The sequence below is a fragment of the Nelumbo lutea genome, chromosome 5 (assembly GCF_056320005.1).
Source record: "Nelumbo lutea isolate HS-2025 chromosome 5, American lotus-T2T, whole genome shotgun sequence".
NCBI classification, from domain to species: domain Eukaryota; kingdom Viridiplantae; phylum Streptophyta; class Magnoliopsida; order Proteales; family Nelumbonaceae; genus Nelumbo; species Nelumbo lutea.
The window spans coordinates 12,726,557-12,746,391 of record NC_142688.1 but is presented as its reverse complement, the minus strand read 5'-3'; the positions used below and the strand labels follow the sequence as shown (position 1 = coordinate 12,746,391).

General features: G+C 38.9%; 1 protein-coding gene across 1 annotated transcript in view; it reads left to right on the top strand.

Annotated features, from left to right (window-relative positions):
* Positions 1-638: 638 nt before the first annotated feature.
* Positions 639-19,835, top strand: part of LOC148850414 (uncharacterized) — a 29,131-nt gene continuing 9,934 nt past the window's right edge. The window contains 10 exon segments of the mRNA XM_088946622.1: positions 639-912; positions 1,928-2,356; positions 2,507-2,732; positions 2,838-3,083; positions 3,184-3,299; positions 3,701-3,799; positions 3,906-3,993; positions 11,323-11,552; positions 16,264-16,448; positions 16,652-16,851. Coding sequence (XP_088802748.1) covers positions 2,058-2,356; positions 2,507-2,732; positions 2,838-3,083; positions 3,184-3,299; positions 3,701-3,799; positions 3,906-3,993; positions 11,323-11,552; positions 16,264-16,448; positions 16,652-16,851 — 1,689 coding nt within the window. The 5' untranslated portion in view covers positions 639-912; positions 1,928-2,057.

Sequence of the window (19,835 nt, the reverse complement as noted above, 5' to 3'; positions counted from 1 at the left end):
AAAATATTATCAATGAAAGACAGCAAAGGCTACTTGAACGGATTTTGCTGAACTAAAGCTAAATTCTTATAAAACTTGGCCCTACAGCCGAGTTTCAAAAACAAATAACATGAAAAAGAAAAGTAATTGTTAATTAAAAGTTTGACTATGATATGAAAAAGATATGATATCCAAAAAGTATCTAACCAATCAATTGAAATTATAAATATAGTAACTAATTAGGTATTATTTATTAAAATTCATGAATAAATTTTGATTGGTCAAAACTCTTTCCATACTATATCTTTTCCACATTTTCCCGTTAATTAATCCAGTTGATTTAAAATGAAAATCAGAAGAAACCGTTCGGTGGTCACTAATAACTCATTAGTCAGGTCAACAACAGAAATGAAAACGGTTGTAACAGTCAGCAATATCTCTATTTCATCGGTTTGATAGACGGCCTGTCTGTGTGTTCAGCTACTCCTGTACGATTGACTGTGATCCCAAACGTTAGATTATATGGATTAAAAATTTCGACCCACCCATCCGAAATCTATATCAAGTGGGGACACAGAACGCGAATAATCCGAGGTTGCGTAGACCTGATTGGCGGGCCACCTACCACTTACAAAATGAGAAAATGGCACACGGTGGACATGGACGAGGGAAACTCGGGGAATGACAAAATGAGAAAAGAAAAGGAGTTGGGGTGGGGGAATGGGTTGAGAATTGGAAGCGAACATGGGTGGGGCCGTGTGGGGCGGGGGAGAATGTGCGAAGCCGCTCTGAGAACATACGTCACGGCCCACGGAGAGAGATGCCAAGCCGCTCCGGGAGGGAAGGGAACTCCCATTTTCTTTTAATTGAAGCTCACGGCTACTCCCTTCCTCTGACTTCCTCCCGGAATCTATCCATTCTTCTCTCATTCAGGTCTCTCTCTCTGTCTCTCATATTTTCATTTATTTTTTGGTGTTATATATTGGTTGCAGTATTCAATTGCATGTTGCTGGATTCAAGTAGATAGGTTGTTTCTTCCAACCATCAATTTGGAATTTGAAGCTTCCTCTGTCTTTACTTTTTGTTCTTTTCTCCCTTATTTTCTATATACACACTCTTTTTTTTTTTGTGGGGGGGGGGGTTGTCTGGCCTAGAAAGTTTAACATTGGAAGAGAACCCTAATGCTAGTTCTGGCCTTCTGGTGTTCTGGACCTTGGTTTTTTTCCATGGGTTATTAGTTATTACATGCTCCAAAGTCCAAACACTTTCTGAATTTCAACCTTAGTCCCTAGGCTGAACTCTTCTCAGTGCTTAAATGCTTTGAACCGTTTTAATTGAAGGAAGGACTCCCACAATCATTATCTGAAATTGCTACAAAAAGTTTGTGCCTATCTGGTAGTGTTAATACTTAATCTTCTTTACAACATTCTGGTCGTTAGTTGAGTAACATTCGGAGTGCAAGTGCGCAACGTTGTACATGGTGCATTTAACCTTTTTATATGGCATCAATCCGTAAAAGGAAGATATAGCTTGGTTTAGTAACGTGGCAATACAAAGGCATTCTAACTCATCTTATCATGAAAATAGAGGCTCAAAACATAGTATTGGAGAAAAAAATAGTATTCTTGTGGATCTTCCTCTTCTTATGTTCTTGAAGATTGGGAGAAGATAAGAGTTACTCTGTTTTCCATGAATCCACCAGGTACTGTAATATTGTATTCTTAGTTACGTTGTCATTGATGTAGATCCAAATATGTTTAACAATTATCAATCAGTTATGAATAGTCTATGCCATTTCCAATAAATGAATTTGAAATTTAACGGACATAAGGAGTAGTACAGTTCTTATTATTATGCTATTCTAAATTTTGGCATCCGTGGGTGGAACTGTAATCTCAACAGTCAACACCTCTCATTCTTACTGATGTGCAAAATTATTCTTTTATAGATTCTATATCCGAATTCCAAATCAAGGTCCGGGAGCTTTTCTCTATGCTAGATGTGCGCCCTACCAGGTTTATTTCATTTGCAAGCATTTGAAGCAAGTTATGCAATGTGAACGGCTGTGACAGTGTTTGATGGGCTCCAATAAGCAGTCTCTTGGTTTACTGGATAACCTCAAAATGGAGAGGGTCAGGATGATTCTGACTCCAGCATATCCATATCCACATGAGCATTCCCGCCATGCTATAATTGCTGTAGTTGTGGGGTGTCTGTTCTTTATATCATCTGATAGCATGCATAGTCTGATCCAGAAGTTGGATAACAACATTAAATGGTGGTCAATGTATGCTTGCTTACTTGGATTTTTCTACTTCTTTTCATCTCCATTTATAGGGAAGACAATTAAACCAAGCTATTCAAACTTCAGTAGATGGTATGTAATTTTCTCTCATGCCCATCATTGTCTGCTATTCATTTGGTTCTTAGGTTATTCTTATTCTAGTCTATAGCTTAACAGGATCAATTCAATGGTAGTGTTGGTCCTGTTGGATGTTTCTAACTTTAGAATTTAATTTCTTCCTAGGTATATTACTTGGATCTTAGTTGCGGCCCTGTATCATCTTCCCAGTTTTCAATCAATGGGAGTGGATTTGAGAATGAACCTATCTCTGTTTTTGACAATATATGTCTCATCTATTTTGTTTCTTCTTGTTTTCCATATTTTATTTCTCGGACTATGGTATATTGGACTTGTTGCTCGGGTGGCAGGAAAACGGCCAGCGATCTGGGCTATTATACAAAACTGTGCAGTAAGTTTTGAAGTTTTGTCTAGCACTTTGCTGTTATTGTTCTATGTTTTTCTATCTTTATGCTTCTACTGGCGATTATGATCCTATCTCTTCATCATTATGCAGGTCATAAGTATAGCCTGCTGTGTATTTTATAGCCACTGTGGCAACCGCGCTATCTTGAGAGAAAAAACTTTTGAAAGGAAACATTCTAGTTGGTTTTCCTTTTGGAAGAAAGAAGATAGAAATGCATGGCTAGCAAAGTTACTTGATATGAATGAGTTGAAGGATCAAGTTTGCTCATCCTGGTTTGCTCCAGTTGGGTCTGCCAGTGATTACCCATTTTTGTCCAAGTGGGTTATCTATGGGGAGGTATAATGGATCAAACTTTTACTTTACATGATCTTTGCCTTTGAACTAGGGGTTTCAGAGTATATTTTCTGTTCACGTTACTGTTCTCAATGTTTTTCAGTTAGCTTGCAATGGATCGTGTGCTGGTCCTTCAGATGAAATCTCTCCCATATATTCATTATGGGCCACATTTATTGTTCTTTATATTGCCAATTATGTGGTGGAACGATCTACAGGGTATGTTTTGATCGGTTCTAAAATTATGTCAAGTATTATAATTTCTTATGTCTTTATGACTTTTTCAGACTTAAAAGATCATGACAAGGTTTATGCTTACACTGGTAGTCAGTCAACTTTCTAACCTAAAAAGTACCCAGCTGCAAATTCATCCTGATTGGACTATCAAGTAGATTGGCTTTGACTATCCTGTATGTGGTCTAGAAAAAGGTCAGGATTTGCAGATGGATGTTTTCCTGTAATGAGATGATATGTAATCTAATACATCATTTTTTTTCTCCTTCAAAACCATCAAGTGTATGATTGCTCATTGCTCCAAGCCTATACCAATTAATTCTGACACCATATTCTTTTAACAGTTTCAGTTTTACTTCTAAGTTCGTGATCTTTGAAATTTACAGATGGGCCCTTACTCATCCCTTGTCAGTTGACGAATATGAGAAGTTGAAGAAAAAACAGTTGAAACCTGATTTTCTAGACATGGTTCCTTGGTATTCAGGGTATGTATTCCTTGATTCTGATTATCTTTGAAAACAAAGAGAGAGCATCATCAACAATTCTCATGCCACTAATAACCCTTCTGGTGCTGATAACAATATGTTGCAGGACATCTACTGATCTATTCAAGACTGTTTTTGACCTTCTTGTATCTGTAACTGTATTTGTTGGTCGTTTTGATATGCGTATGATGCAGGTATGCTGAGTTATATCCATTTTAGCAATTTCTTATTTTCTTCTCGTTGTAAGTATAAACGTATAAAGCTTAGAAAACCCAGCTTTAACTATATGCCTGGGCTTCCCTGAGAAAGAAGAATCTCTAGAACAGATACACAAACACTTATTTTAATGACAGTTATTGTATTACTGTGAATAGAAAGGAGGGAGTAACAGGGACCTTGACAAAAAGGATAAGATGTATTAACTGTGATTTATTAACTAGGATTGACAAGATATGGTCTAATGTTGTTCTAAATAGAATTCAATGGTGGAACAGGATTCAGTACAATTGTTATTATATTATTATTAAATAGGATATTAAACATATGGAATGATCTTTGAGAAATTTATATGCATGCTAATTATTGAATAGCAGTACTTTAAATTTCCTTAATTTTGAGTATTTGTTAGAGATTTTGAACATCAATTTTTTTATCTTATTCTATTGTATTAGTTTAGGCCTGATAAACTGTATTACTCTTTAATTAATTAATTTTATTTTATTTTGTATACTTTTGAAATTGTACATATATTGCCTATTGAAAAAGATAATTCTTTGGGGGGGTTGGGATTCATTCATCTGACTACACCCCTTATGTTTTGTGCTTTTCAGTTATCTCTTAATGTCTGAACCCTACGAGTCTTGATCTTGTTGGGTCACATCACATGGTATCAGGCCTAGACTAATACAATAGGATAAGATCTAAAAACACTATGTAGAAGCCCTCTGTTCACAATATTATGTTCCTACTCTTACCCCACTTTGGAGTTTGTTGAATTTTTACTTGTAAAGGTCTGAAACACTTTGCACAACATCTTTTGAGATAATTTCCATTGTGGAGCAATTATTTAATCAATATTTATGGCAATGAATTTTGGGTGGGATTCGAGAGAGGTTAAAAATCTTCATATGGAGTTTGTATTTGGAAGGGGATAATGACTTTTTTTTTTTATCAATAACAGAAAGTTATATTAGTATTGGAAAACAGGATTACATACAGCACTCCAGAGAGAGATAAAATGACTTTACTCTCCCCAAGAGAACAAGAAGAAGATATTACAAATTAGCCCAAAATATTTGATCCCTTCCCACCCCTGCTTTGCCAATGTATCTGCAAAGGCATTTGCAGTTCTCTTCACCCAATGAAACTGAACTTCCAACCCCCTGGATAACCACTTAACCTCCTTCCTCTCATTGGCATATTTCCAGAGTCCACTGTCCTTCCCTAACCAGTTTAAAACCAGCTTTGAGTCTCCTTTGACAACTAGCTTTTGAATATTGAGCTCCTTTGCCTTCCTTAATCCTTCCATTAAAGCGTACATCATAGCTCTAAGAGTAACCAACCCCAATGGGACCTGAGTACATTGCGGCCACCTTCCCATTTTCATCTCTGAAGAACCTCCTACTCCTGAAGGTCCTGGATTGCCCTCACTACCACCACCAAGGTTTAACTTTATAAAACCAGAAGCTAGTGGTGACCACTGATCACAGAGGACACGCAGTTGAGTGAGCTGGTGCAGAATTTGCCACCTCCTTCCAACTGTTAAGCAGCATACTCGTGGAGACATCACCAAACAGATCCAAAGATTTTAGCCATTCCACCACATTAACTGTTATAACTTCAATGATATCTTCTTTCTTCCTTCCCTTTTTGGAAAAAAATGTCCTTGAATTCCTTTCCTCCCATAGAGTCCAACACATGGCAGCTCTCACACATCTCCACACGATTTTACCCCCTTTCTTTGGCCACCTAAAGAAAGAAGCAGCAAACAAGCCTTGTATACTTGGAGGAGGGATCCACCTATAAACAAATAAAGCCATAAACCATTCCCAAATATCAGAACCAAAAGGGCAAGAAATTATAAGTGGTAGGGGCTTTTGCCATTAGCCTTTCACAGGACGCACCAGTTTGGAGACAAGCACCAATTAGGCCTTTTTCTTTGGAGTAGGTCACAAGTATTACATCTTTCCAAGATGACTTTCCAACAAAAACTCTAGTCCTCGGAGGGATTGGTTTACCCCATACTTCTTTTACCGGGAAAATTATAGTCCTCAGAGGGGATAATGACTTTTTGTTCAACCTTTTTAAATTTTGTTTCTTTCAATGTTGGGAATGGAGAACACATTAGGTTTTGGGAGGATGATTGTTTCTTTCAATGTTTAGACTGAGTAGAAGAAATATTTCAATTGCCCCATGTTATGAAATTATTCAAGGCGTGGTAGTGTGGTTCTCAAAGTTTAGAAGGCCTCTCCTTGATAGGGAATTGAATGAATGTGTTAATCTTCTTACCATGATTCATATGGCAGAATTAAACTTGGAAAGAGCTTAAAGAGATTCCCCTAGCCCATAAGACATTTACATGGTCAAATCTCCAATCTAGACCCATTTGCTCTAAGCTGGATAGATTCCTGTTCTCTTTGGATTGGGAAAAACATTGGGGAACCTTGGCTTCTAGAGCTCTCCCAAGGATGACCTTGGATCATTGGCCCATAGTGTTATGTAAGGAGGAAAGAAGGTGTGGAGGTCCTACCCCCTTTAGATTTGAAAATATGTGGTTACTTCATCCAGGGTTTACTAACAAAGTGAGGGAGTGGTGGTATGAGTGTAACCCAATGGTGGAATGGGAGGGGATGAGATTCCATAAGAAACTACAATTCTTGAAAGCAAAAATCAAGGAGTGGAATTTGGTGGAGTTTGGGAGGATAGAAGAAAGAAAGGAAGCTCTAATGGATCAACTTGAAAGCCTTGACTCTAAAGAAGAAAGGGGAGAATTTGGAGAGGAAGACAATGAACCCAGGAGAGGTTTGAGAAGACAGTTAGAGGACTGCCTGCACAAGGAGGAAATTAGCTGGAGGCAAAAATCTCGGTGTAAATGGTTGCAAGAGGGAGACAGAAACACTAGGTATTTCCACTCCTTGACAAATGGCAGGAAGGAAGAACTTTATTTCCAAATTGGTAGTAGATGAAGTTGAGTTGATACAACAAGAGGAGATAGCCGGGGCCTGTGTGGAGCACTTCAAGTCCATTCTAAGAAGGTTTGTGAGTAGAAAGGTGTGGGTAGAAGGATTGGATTTTCTAGATGTAGGGGTGGAGAACAGGAGAAGGTTGGAAAGAAGCTTTAATTTGAAAGAGATCAAGGAGGTTGCGTTTTTTATGGATAGAACAAAAGCTCCAGGGCCGGATGGGTACACAATGGCTTTTTATCAGGATTGTTGGAATATTTTTAAAGATCTTTTGCAGGTGTTTGAGGAGTTTTTCTAGAGAGGAATTGTCAATCCGAGTATGAATTCTACATTTATAGCCTTAATTCCAAAAAAGAAAGATGCATCCCACCCGAAGGATTTTAGGCCAATTAGCTTGGTAAATAGCTTGTATAAGATCATTGCAAAAGTGTTGTCTTTGAGGCTGAAGGAGGTATTGCCAGATATCATTGCACATTATCAAGGAGCTTTTGTGAGTGGAAGACAAATTACTGATCAGATTTTAATTGTTAATGAGAGTGTGGAGAACTTTAAGAGGAATAAGAAGAAGGGAGTGGTCTGTAAGTTGGACTTGGAAAATGATTATGACTTGGTGGACTGGGATTTCTTGAGGAAACTTTTGACTAAATTTGGGTTTGGGGCTAGATGGTGTAAGTGGATCATGGGTTGTTTTTGGAATTGTCAATTATTCAGTGCTAGTGAATGGGACAATGGTAGATTTCTTTCCAGCTAGTAGGGGTATAAGACAAGGAGACCCCCACTCTCCTTTCTTGTTCATTCTAATTGCGGAGGTACTGGGGAAACTGATTTACAAAGCAGCTTCTAGGGGGCTCCTTAGAGGTTGGAGAGTTGGGAGGGTGGAAACCCCCCTCACTCATTTACAGTTTACTAATGACATGATTATGTTTTGTGAAGGCGGTAATGTGAGTTTTATCAGGAACTTGAAGTCAGTGATACAATTGTTTGAGCAAATGTCCAACTTGAAGGTTAACCTTGGGAAAAGCTGTTTTGTGGGGGTGAATATGGAGGAGGGAGAGATCAGGGAGAGTGCTGAAGTGTTGGGGTATGAAGTCTCAGGGTGGCCTTTGAACTACTTAGGGTTGTCATTAGGAGAGCTTTTGGAACCCGGTGGTGAAAAGGTTTGAAAAAAGACTGGTATCCTGGAAAAAGAACTACCTTTCTCTTGGTGGAGAATTACACTAATTAAGGCCACGCTTGCTAACTTACCCATCTTTTTCCTGTCGGTGTTTAAAATCCCAGTGAAGGTTTCTAACAGATCGGAGAAACTGATGAGAGATTTCATGTGGGAACCGGGAGAGGAGAAGAAGGATCATAGAGTTAGCTGGGAGATAGTGTGTAGGAGTAAGACTTGTAGTGGTTTGGGGCTTGGGAATATTAGAAGGAATATGGCTCTTTTGGGAAAGTAGTTGTGGAGGTTCCCAGTGGAGAAGGAGAAGCTATGGGCTAGAATAGTGGAAAGTATACATGGGCTGGAGCACAATGGATGGGACGTTGGAATCAGAGCTAGGATCACAAGAAATTCTCCTTGGAAAGCCATTCATGACCTGCTACCAGTATTCTCCCCTAATATCAGGTATGATTTGAATTCCAGTAAGTCCATAAAATTTTGGGAACAAATCTGGGTGGGGAGTGTCCCTCTAAAGGATCAGTTTCCTTCTTTGTATGCTCTATTTGATTTGAAAAATGAGCCAATCTCATCTTTCACCACCCCATCCTCTTCCACTTCTGGGATTGGGTGGAACTTGGGTCTAAGAAGGGATTTGAGAGACTCAGAATTCGACAGTATTTCGAGCCTTACTGCACTTCTTGATAACGTTGTCTTAGACCTCACTAGGGCGGATTCTAGAATTTGGACACCTACCCCCAATGGCATCTTTTCTTGTGCTTCATTCTTCAAAGTCTTAAGTCAGTCCACCAATCCTACTTTCCCCCCTTTCCCTGTTGATGGGTTTGGTGCAGAGCAATACCTCCTAGGGTTGGTAGTTTTTGTTGGGAAGCCTATCTGGAAAGAATCAACACTGGTGATCTATTCCAAAAGAAGAGACCCAATACTTGCTTGTCACCTCATTGGTGTGTTCTTTGTAAAGCGGATGGGGAGATTGGTTTCACCTATTGGTGTCTTGCCATCTTGCAAGGTCAATTTGGGATTGGGCTTTCTCCCTATTTGGATGTAGCTGGAATCCTCCATCAGACTTCCAGGGCCTTTTTTCCCCTTCTTTTTTTAGGTGGCAGATAAAAAGGGGAAGGACTATGTGGAGAGGACTAAGGGCTGCAGTATGTTGGACACTTTGGGAAGAAATTCCAGGATATTCTCAGAAGCTGAGAGAGGAGCAGCAGATCTGAGGGCTATCATATATATTAGGGCTGTACAATGGCTGAAATCTTTGGAGCTGTTCACAGATTACACTGTGGATGACATGTTGAGGAAGTGGGGTGAAATTGCAAATTGCACACAGACCAAGTCAGTAATGAGTGTGTCTTGGACCCCTCCACCTATTGGATTCTTGAAATTAAATTTTGATGGGTGTAGTAGGGGAAATCCGGGACAATTGGGGATTGGGGGTGTTTTTAGGGATGAGAATGGGGTTATTTCTGCCATTTCTCAGGCCCAATTGGAGTGGGTGACTCCCTTAGAACTGAGATCTTTGCAGTTATGGAAGGAGTCCAAAAAGCTAAGGAGTTGATTATCAGGAAACTCATAATTGAAGGGGATTCAGAGGTGGTGATAGGGTGGCTGAGTAAAGAAAACAATGGCTTATGGAAGTACAACAATGAGAGGAGGAAATTTAAGATATGCTGGGTTAAAAGATATGCGGGAGATGGAAGTTAAGATATGCTGGGTTAAAAGATCGGCTAATTCCCTAGCTGATGGTTTAGCTAAACAAGGGGCAGAATGGGATTCACTGTTTTGGGCTAAGCTGTAACTTTAGTGTTTTTTTTCTTTTCTTTTTCCTTTTCTTGAGGTCCTTTGTTGCTCTTGGAAGATAAGTGTGTTTGTCTTCCCCTTGTAAATCTTCTATTGATGATTTAATGAAAGTGTTATTGATCGAAAAAAAGAAAGAGCTGATTCAAAATGGTGGAAGGAAAGTAGTAAAGGAATGTCCACTGTGAAATCTTTCTACAATGCTTTGGCAAGGAATCAAGTAGAAAGGGAAGTTGTGAAAGGTTTTTTTTTTTTTTTTTATAATTGAAAAAAATTTTATTAGAAAATGTAGAAAACAGATACAAATATGCCATGGAGAGGCATGCTCTGCAACCTCTCCAAACAATCATATCCAAAAACAGACTACAAAGTTGTGAAAGGGGTTGGGGCTATCCTATCCCTCTTAGGGTGGAACATTTGCCTGGCTTGTGACATTGGATAGCATTCTTACACAAGATCATATCAAGAGTAGGGGCATCCATTTGGCAGGAAGAAGCTGTCTTTGACTCTGTCTTCTAGAGGATGAGAATGTGCTTCATCTCTGTTTTGGCTGTTGTTATGCAAAAATTATTTGTGGTTTCTCTTTCTTGGTTTTCAGAAAGGATATGTTGAACCCAGGATCTTCGGTTGAAAACTTTGCTTGCTGGCCAGTTTTGAATGGATAGGAAAGAAAATATTATATGGAGCTGTGTGCCTTTCGTAGTCTGTTGGGAGCTATGGAAAAAAAACACTACGTAGAATATTTGAAGACGAATACAAATCTCATGATCATCTTGCTTCTAGAATTTGCAACAGGATTATGGAATGGGTCCTGATTCTTCCAGAGTTTGATGGGGACAGCAGAGTCGTTTGAGTCTGGCTTTGGGAATGCAATGATGATTGATATTGGGAGAAATTGATGTCCTCTGTATGTTTTTTCTTCTGTTTTGGACTTGCTGTTTGTTGCTTTGTCTTTTGGGTGATTTCTCATCACCTGTAGTTTTGCCTTGTAATCTCTCTCTTTTTTTTTTATGAATAAAGTTTTTCTTCTTTTATTAAAAAAAGATTTATGACAGAAATTTCTTGTACTTCGCTTTGTTTTTCCCTTGGCAATTCAAAATTAGTGTTATACTGCAATCATCCTATCATTCTTATTTGACTTGAATCACTTAGTAATTGGAAAAAGTCCATATATCTCTTATTGAAATGTCTATGATTATTTTATTTGTTTGCCGAAGCATGTTGCTATCTGCATATATGTGCTATATTGCAAAGCTTATGTTTTTTATGAGCTTCTTTTTACTGAAAGCCTGAAACATATTATTATCTCTTGTTTGTGTATATGGGATAGCCTTATTATTTGGATAAAGTTTAAATTTCAAAAGTTGCATTATGCTCAGGCTGCAATGAGCAAGGTTGAACATGGAGTTGAAGAGGGTGATCTTTTATATGACCATTTTAGTGAAAGGGAAGAACTGTGGTTTGATTTCATGGCTGATACAGGAGATGGTGGAAACTCGTCCTATTCTGTTGCTCGTCTGCTTGCTCAACCTTCCCTTCAGCTCTGTCATTGCAATTCTGTGCGTGTCCTATCACGTGGAGACTTACTTCTTATTGGAGGGGATCTTGCGTAAGCTGGTCCTTCCTTCTGTTTTATGCTTTTTACAGAAAAAGAAGAAAAGGGAAAAATATTTTACCTAACACTAGTGCTTGATCTACCAAGTAATATAAGGCATGCTATTTTATGTCATTTTCTGAGTATTGTTCGAATGCAATTAATCATAGAAAAATCATTATGATACCTTAATCCTTATATCAGACTATCAGTGATAAAGGAATAGCTATTATCGAGGAAAAAAAAGTTACAATCTGAAAGGTGTCAAGGTAAACACCTCAGAACACACTAACCAGCAAAAAAAAAAAAAGAAAAAGAAAAAAAGAAAAATGTATTCCCTCAAAGGTGGCTTTCTTTGTCTGGTCTGCCTATCTGAATAAGATCCTCACTAAGGACAACCTGTTAATTAGAGGAGTGATGTTTGATTCAGAAAAATGTGTCTTATGTAACAGGGTAGGAGGATCTGTCAATCATTTGCTATTGCATTGTAATTTAACTTATGGCATTTGGGTGAGAGTTTTTAAGATCTTTGCTCTCAATGGATGCTATCCAGCATCTATTGAAAACCTTTTGAAAGGCTGGCGGATCAAAGGAGTGATGTTTGATTCAGAAAAATGTGTCTTATGTAACAGGGTAGGAGGATCTGTCAATCATTTGCTATTGCATTGTAATTTAACTTATGGCATTTGGGTGAGAGTTTTTAAGATCTTTGCTCTCAATGGATGCTATCCAGCATCTATTGAAAACCTTTTGAAAGGCTGGCGGATCAAAGGACTGAGTAAGAAAGGAAAAGCAATTTGGCAAATGATTCCAGGAGCAGTGTTCTGGGTTGTATGGCAAGAAAGGAACTCAAGGGTTTTATCAAAAAAAAATAAAATAAAATAAATAAACTCACTCAAGGGTTTTTTCAGAATAAAGTTCGTAAAGCTGAGGCAGTGTGCCAGAAAATAGTGGGCAAACTGTTCTCTTGGTTAGCAGCTCAGTTCCATTTGGATAGATCATGTTATAGCTCTCTTTTTTATTTTGAAAATCTTTTTTGTAAACACAAGAGATTGTGGTCTATGTTTCTTTTTGTTTCTCTCCGTTTTACATCTTCTGGTTGTACAGAGGTTTTTTCTTCTCTATTGGAATCATGCTTATCTCTTCTCAAAAAAAAAACCTACTCTGTTTACTTGAGCAAAATCTGGAAGGACCATCACCCAATGTGGCAATCTGCCACTGTCTCGCCAATGGAGGCTACCAGCTTCTCAATATTCCCACAAAATTACCAAGCCCCCAGAAAAGTCCTCCACATTTAACTGCAGCCACTCTCCACTGCTAGAACCATAATTTTCTAATCTCATATCAAAACTCTGCAACTGTCTCTTGTAATAACACCATTTTTGGTTTCTATTTTTTTAAAATATCATCACCACAAGCCTTCTTTCCTCCCTCATATCCCTTACGTTCCAACTCAGCAGCTTCATCCCTAACTGCACAACCCTCTACCCCACTCAATCCCCCCAAACACCAAACCCCTTACTCTTCCCCTTCAAAGGTTTCTTCTTGAACTTTTCCCCCATCCCAAACCTCACTCCCCTCAACTCTTACCTTCTTTTTGTTCTCTTCCTCTCTTATACTTTTTTCAAAAATGTTCAATGGCTTTCCTTGTGAAGCCTTCTCCACTCAGAAAAACAACCCAAGTGGTTTTCCCACCACCACCTCTCTCTCCAATATTACATTTCCCATTTTCTACAATCCCTTCACCTTAGCCTTCTCCTTCCTCCCTCCCTCCCCCCCCCCCTTCAGCCTCACCAAACTCTTCCCCTTCTCCCACCCCTTCCAACTTATCACCAATGCCTCTAGATATGCCATGACAAGCCTCATCTTTTGATTGTACACTCTACTTTGAAGACTACCCTTTCAACCCAATAGGACATTTCCGATTCTAATAAACTCCCCTAGCCTCACCTCCATTTCCCCCTTCTTTTCCTTCATCACTTCTTTCCTAGGTTCACCCAAATCAACACTATGAGGCACAAAAACTGGACTTACCTCACCCCTATGTAGACTTAACACTGTCATTCACGTCACCCGTCCCCTTCTCTGGTTCAAGTATTCAACCTCCCTAGCTTTCTCCAATGTCTTCTCCACCCTCACCCTCACCTCCTCCTGACTTGCTATGACTTGATTTGGATTACTTGTAACGTACTAGAAGGCAAGGGTTCTCACCCCCTATTGAACCACCTACCTCCTTCGACTGAACCTGCATCCCAGCGGAGACCAAATCAGCCCCCCACAATGTCCCACAGCACATCCCCGCCATGTATTGGGAACATCTCCTGATGGTAATCTCAGAAATGATGATGTCATCATCAAGAGATGTTCTCAATACACAGTGGGGATGTGCTGTGGGACGTTGTGGGGGGCTGATTTGAACTCACCCCAGTGCCCCTTGAACCAGCTACGTCATTTTCACCTGCAATGTCCTCCACTGGTTGCTATTTGCGTTGTCTTCACTGTGGTATCCCTTCCCATTCTCCCTCTTCTTCAACATCATCTTCTTTTTCCTCCCTTTCTCATATCTCATAACAAACCAGACCTTCTCCTTTGAAAGCCCTTTTACCAGTAACCTTTCTGTTGTTCAAAATCCTTGGCCCCTTAATTCTTTTCTATCCTTTTCCTATAACACCCTTGTCAAGACCCTTAACTTCGCCCATCGCTTATTCCTTTTAAACTCTTGTATTTTTCTTCTTAAAGTGGTCCTCGTTCAGGCTCTCAACTCCTTGAAACCCGCTATTGTTGTTTCCCTTACAATTTCAAAAACATTTCAGTTGACTCTTTGGGTTCCACTCTCACCACACCCTCACCCTCCATGTGTCCCTCTCATTGTGATTCCACATTGAATTCTTCCTCTGAACTTCCATTTTTCCCTTTGAAAGTGCCACCTCATCATTTTCCTTCTCTGTCGACTTTTCAACTCCCTCTTCTCAGTTCTGAATCTCTGGTTCTTCCCTCAGAGGTCCAGCTTGTCTAAATCAACCTCTCCACAATAATATTTCGAATCTGCCCTCAAGAAAGTCCCCTTCTCCCCATCTGCAACTGTTCTCAATTCATAGCTTCCCCATACAAACGGAAGCTCCAGCTTGTTTGGAATATCAGCAGCCTCTACCACTTCCACCAATAATCTAGCCATATCCGTCCTTTCCCAAGTCCTTTTCCTATCATCATATTTTAAAAGTCTTCCAAAGCTGTCCCCAGTCTCCTTAAAGGTAAGTATGCTCTAGGCGTGAAGAGGGATACCCACCACTCCTAACGACAGCTCTTGTCTTCTTCTTGCTTCAGCTTCACTAATTGCCCCTTCCACCAGGAACAACCAGATTAACCAAAGATTGCAATCCCTCACTTTCAAATTTTCTGACTCCAAAATCCTCTCTGCTGTTTCTCTATCGTAGAACATAAACAGAAACAACCCTCCATTTAACTTCCTCACACCCATCACTCTCTCCTACCCCATATGAGAGCTGCTCAAATTTCAACCTTATCCTCTTCAAAATCTTTCCCCACAAACGTCCCTACTAGGCTTGCCAACACCATCATCCTTTCAATCATCTTCCCAACTCTCCTCACAACCATGTGAACCACCGCCTGGTACATTGCCATCTTCTCCCAGATCAAGGAAAAGAAACAAAAAACCTTAAAAGGAAGGACCCCAACAACAGTTTCTTAATCTGAGTTTAGGCCTGCATCAGAAAATCGTCAATGCAAAATGTTAAAAAAGAAATGTTCCAAAGCATTTGAAGTCTGAATAACATTTGGGGGTTTGAGTTGTATGTATTCATAATTGTATGTGTTTGAAGTCTGAAGTCTGAATACATATATAGTTGTATGTATGTATGTATGTATGTATGTGCACACGGCACATACACACAGAGGGAAAAATAAGATCCAAAAAAAGATAATAGAGGGAAAACTAATCTATTAAGGAAAAATATGTTCTTTTGAGAAATATCAGTTTTGTATCTTCTGTGATTTTGTCACTTCATATGATAGAAAGTTGACAGAAGAGGCGGTATGTGCTTTTTTTCTACAAACCAGAAGGGAAGTTACTGCATATTCCAGAAACCTCAATGGTTGTTTGTGAAATTGACAAAAAAGGTCAGCGAAGGTGATTATATTTTCCCCCAAAGATTGTACATGTTTAAGCACAAATAAAATAATGGTCAAGATAAGGAAAGTGACAACTAGACCATCTTTGTACTGGGGGCCTAATTCACCTGGTTAAGGGCCATGTTTTTCATTCTTTGGCATGGGTAAGTGTAGAATAGTGACTAGCCCTCATTCATTCTGTGTTTCTGATGTAACCTTTTCATTTTACTCGGCTTTATCTCTCCATTAATAAAATGTTTCTTATCTGTTACTGATGAAAAAACACAAATAAACATATAAATGTAATCATATCTATGTATGCACAAGCACCGGAGAAAAACAAAGGAAAGGGAAGAAAAATAGAGAGCAAAAAAAAGGTGAGATTGGAGGGTTCCATAGCTTTAGTTAAGTGAGTACCTCAGGCACCTTAGGCTTGTCATGGTGAAAGTGAAAGTGCCTTGCTTCAGGTGAAGCAATTTGTCAGTCAAGCTATTTATTTATTTATTTTTGACTAGATTGACTGAGTTGCACTGCTTCTGTGGTATTTACATCCTTGCATTTTCTAACCATGAAGCTAATTTAGCACTGCCTTTTGCAGATACCCTAATCCTTCTGCATTTAATTATGAGAAACGTCTTTTTCGCCCTTTTCAATATGCTCTCCAGCCTCCATCTTGGTATAAACTGGATCATATAGCAGTAAACAAGCCAGAGTTACCTTGTTCAGTGTCTCAACTGAAGTGCTATGAGGGACCTCAGTGTTTCATAATACCTGGAAATCATGGTTAGTGTTAGCTCATTGCCTTTATTTACTCGAAACAAATTTATATGGATTTTTTATTAGCAAATGTTTTTCTTTTTTAGTCAGTTGATCTATGCGTCATTGTTTGATTAATTATATCTCTCAACTGATATTTAACTCATCCTTTGGTGTTTGTAAAGATTATTGATGTAATGCTAATCCTGTTAGGTTTCTGTTTCTTGCAGATTGGTTTGATGGACTACATACTTTTATGAGGTATATATGTCACAAAAGCTGGTTGGGTGGGTGGTTTATGCCTCAGAAGAAGAGTTACTTTGCTTTGCAACTCCCTAAAGGGTGGTGGATATTTGGTCTTGACCAAGCTCTTCATGGTGACATCGATGTGTACCAATTCAAATTCTTCTCAGAGCTAACCAAAGAAAAGGTAATACCCATGGTTTTCATTTGGTACTGTTTAGCTCTTTAACAAGGTGGCTGTGCAGTGTATAGATGCACTGAATTTCTTTTGCATCTTTAACATGAATGGATGAATTGATGTTATTTTACAGCAATTTCCTGTATCATAGGCATTCTTTTTTCTTCTTTTTCTTTTTCTTTAGAAAAAGGCTACTATTCATTCAAAAGGAGGCAACCGGGGTGGGGGGTGGGGAGATGTACATTAGATGTACAAGCAAATGTCCTAGGCATTCATTTTTAATGTGATACATTGTTGCTGTATATTTACTGTGTAAGTCTTCTCTGGAATAATTAGTTTTTTCTTTTCCATGTCTTAGGGCTAGTTTGATACACACACACACACACATACATACATACATACATAAGGTTGTTATGGCACCAATTTGTACAAAAGGATTAGAGACTCAGTGGTTTTGGTGCAATTCAGCCAACATTGCAACTGACGCAGGTCTGTTTAAATTTACCATATGTTGGAGAAGTATATGACTGTCTGGTATTATTGTGTTATTTTCTTTTGGTAAGTGGATGGAAGTTCCATAGTGAGATGGGGGCAAATTTCAAGAGGGATCAAATGTTGTTGAAAAAAATTAATTGAACATAAAAGTGTAGTAGTGAAAATCCTTCAAAATTATTCAGTATTATTAACCAAAAAAAATAAAAAACTAGAATTGTTTATCTATGTTCTTCTCAAAGGCCAAACCTGTTTCATAAAAATGACAGCATTCTTTTGTTATAAATCGACCAAAATTGTGCAAAGGCAACAGTGCCACAAAATTACCCTTTTTTTTGCTAAAAGCTTAAACTAACAAGGTCATGACCACCATAGGGAATGCGGCTATGCTCATTCAGTTTCAAGAGAAATGTTTCTGCATGTTAGATGTAAACTTGCAGCAACTAAGATGATTAACTGATTTGTTTGTTGCTTCGAATGTCTAGCACACGTATATGAAGCCTTCTAGGAATCAGGTTGATAACATTTTGTCTAGAAAGGCAAGTCACATAAAAAAGGCAGGGAAAGAGTCTAGAAAAGCAAACAGCATGTACCCACTCTGAACAAAAGATGGGTCTATGATTGAAACTTGAAAGGAGTTATGTGTTTCTGATGACCCAGAGGCTCAATGAATTGGCCAACTTCCAATTTGTGGTTCATCATCTAAATGTAGGAGATCAAACAAGCTGCTCCACTGCCATGTCATAACATTTGCGGAAACTCTTCCATCAAATCATTTGGAAGTAGCCATCTGATAGAGATCTTGAATGTTCTTTACTGTATACTATCAGGAAAAATGTTATCTGGGAACTCATTCTGTTTCCCTTTCCTGCAATGATGACCATGGTTTCTTGTTGATCTTAAGAGTTGGTCAAAACTCAACTCTGCACTATTTTTTTTTTTTGATAAATAACAAATACTTTTATTCAGAGATATTAATATAGAAAAATACAAAGGGAGGGGTAAAAACTCTTAACCCTCCCAAGAGAACATTTCAGATTACAATATTGCCCAGAACAGATTATATCTTCCCATCCCTTGTTTAGCCAATGAATCTGCCAAGGAATTGGCACACCTCTTAGTCCACTGAAATTTGACTTCCATATTTTGTATGAGATATCTAATTTTCTTCTTTTCATTCAGAAACTTCCACAAACTAGAATGATCTTTCATTAACCAGTTGATAGTCAAATTAGAATCACCTTCCACTATCAGGCTTCTGATATTTAATTCTCGAGCTCTTTTTAACCCTTCCATAACAGCCAATATTTCGGCTCTAAGAGAGTCCCCCCAGCCAATAGGACCCGAATACAATGCGATAATTCGACCTTCATCATCCCTGAAGGCTCCCCCTATACCCGACAGACCTGGATTTCCTTCGCTGCTTCCATCAAAGTTTAATTTAGTGAACCCTGAAGCTGGTGGGGATCAAATTGGGTGAATTACATTCTTCCTTGGAACTGACCAAGCCACTTCTTTCCACTTCCTGATGATATCTCCTTCTGAATGGTTTTCAAAAATGTGCAAAGTCTTAGCCCACTGAATCACCCTTATGGAAATTAATTCAATAATTACACCTTTATTTCTTTCTTTCCCATGAAAGGTCCATTGGTTCCTTTCCTCCCAAACTGTCCAACATACAGCTGATCTTACACATCTCCATAGAATTTTCCCTCTCTTCAGCCCCCTAACAGTAGTAGAATGGAATAGGCTTTGTACATTTGAGGGAGGGGTCCACCTGCATCCAAAAAGATAGAAAAACCAACACCAGATTTCTGAAACAAATGGACAAGAAACCAGTAAGTGATAATAATTCTCACCATTCTTCTTACAAAGAATGCACCAGTGTGGGGATAAACACCAATTAGGCCTTTTTCTTTGAAGTAAGTCGCAAGTATTTTTTCAAGGAAAATTTCCCAACAAAATGAACTAACTTTGGGAGGAATTGGTCTAGCCTACACTTCTAGAACTGGAAAAGGGATTCCAAAGACAGGTGGGGAATGAGCCAATACTTTGAACAATGATGAACATGAGAAGACACCCGAAGGAGAAGGAGTCCAAATCCTACTATCCCTCTTGAGTGGATCGATAGTCACCCCTCAAGGATTTTTAGCAGGTCAGCAATGAGGTTCAATTCCGGGTCTCTAAGGGCCCTTCTAAAACCCAAATTCCAATCAATGGATGAACTAGAAGAGGCCAAGAAAGTGGAGATTGGCTCATTTTTAAAACGTGATAAAGAATACAAAGACGAGAAGAGCTCCTTTAGCAGAATGTCTCCCGCCCAAACATGATCCCAAAATTTCACAAGATTACCAAAGCACATATCATACTGATTAGAGGAAGGAAAGAAGGAAGGATGACATGAATTGGTTTCCAAGGAGAAGCTCTCGTAGCCCTAACTGAAGCTCTAGAGTCCCAGCCATTTGCCGCTTGCCCATGAATACTTAAGACCACTTGAGCCC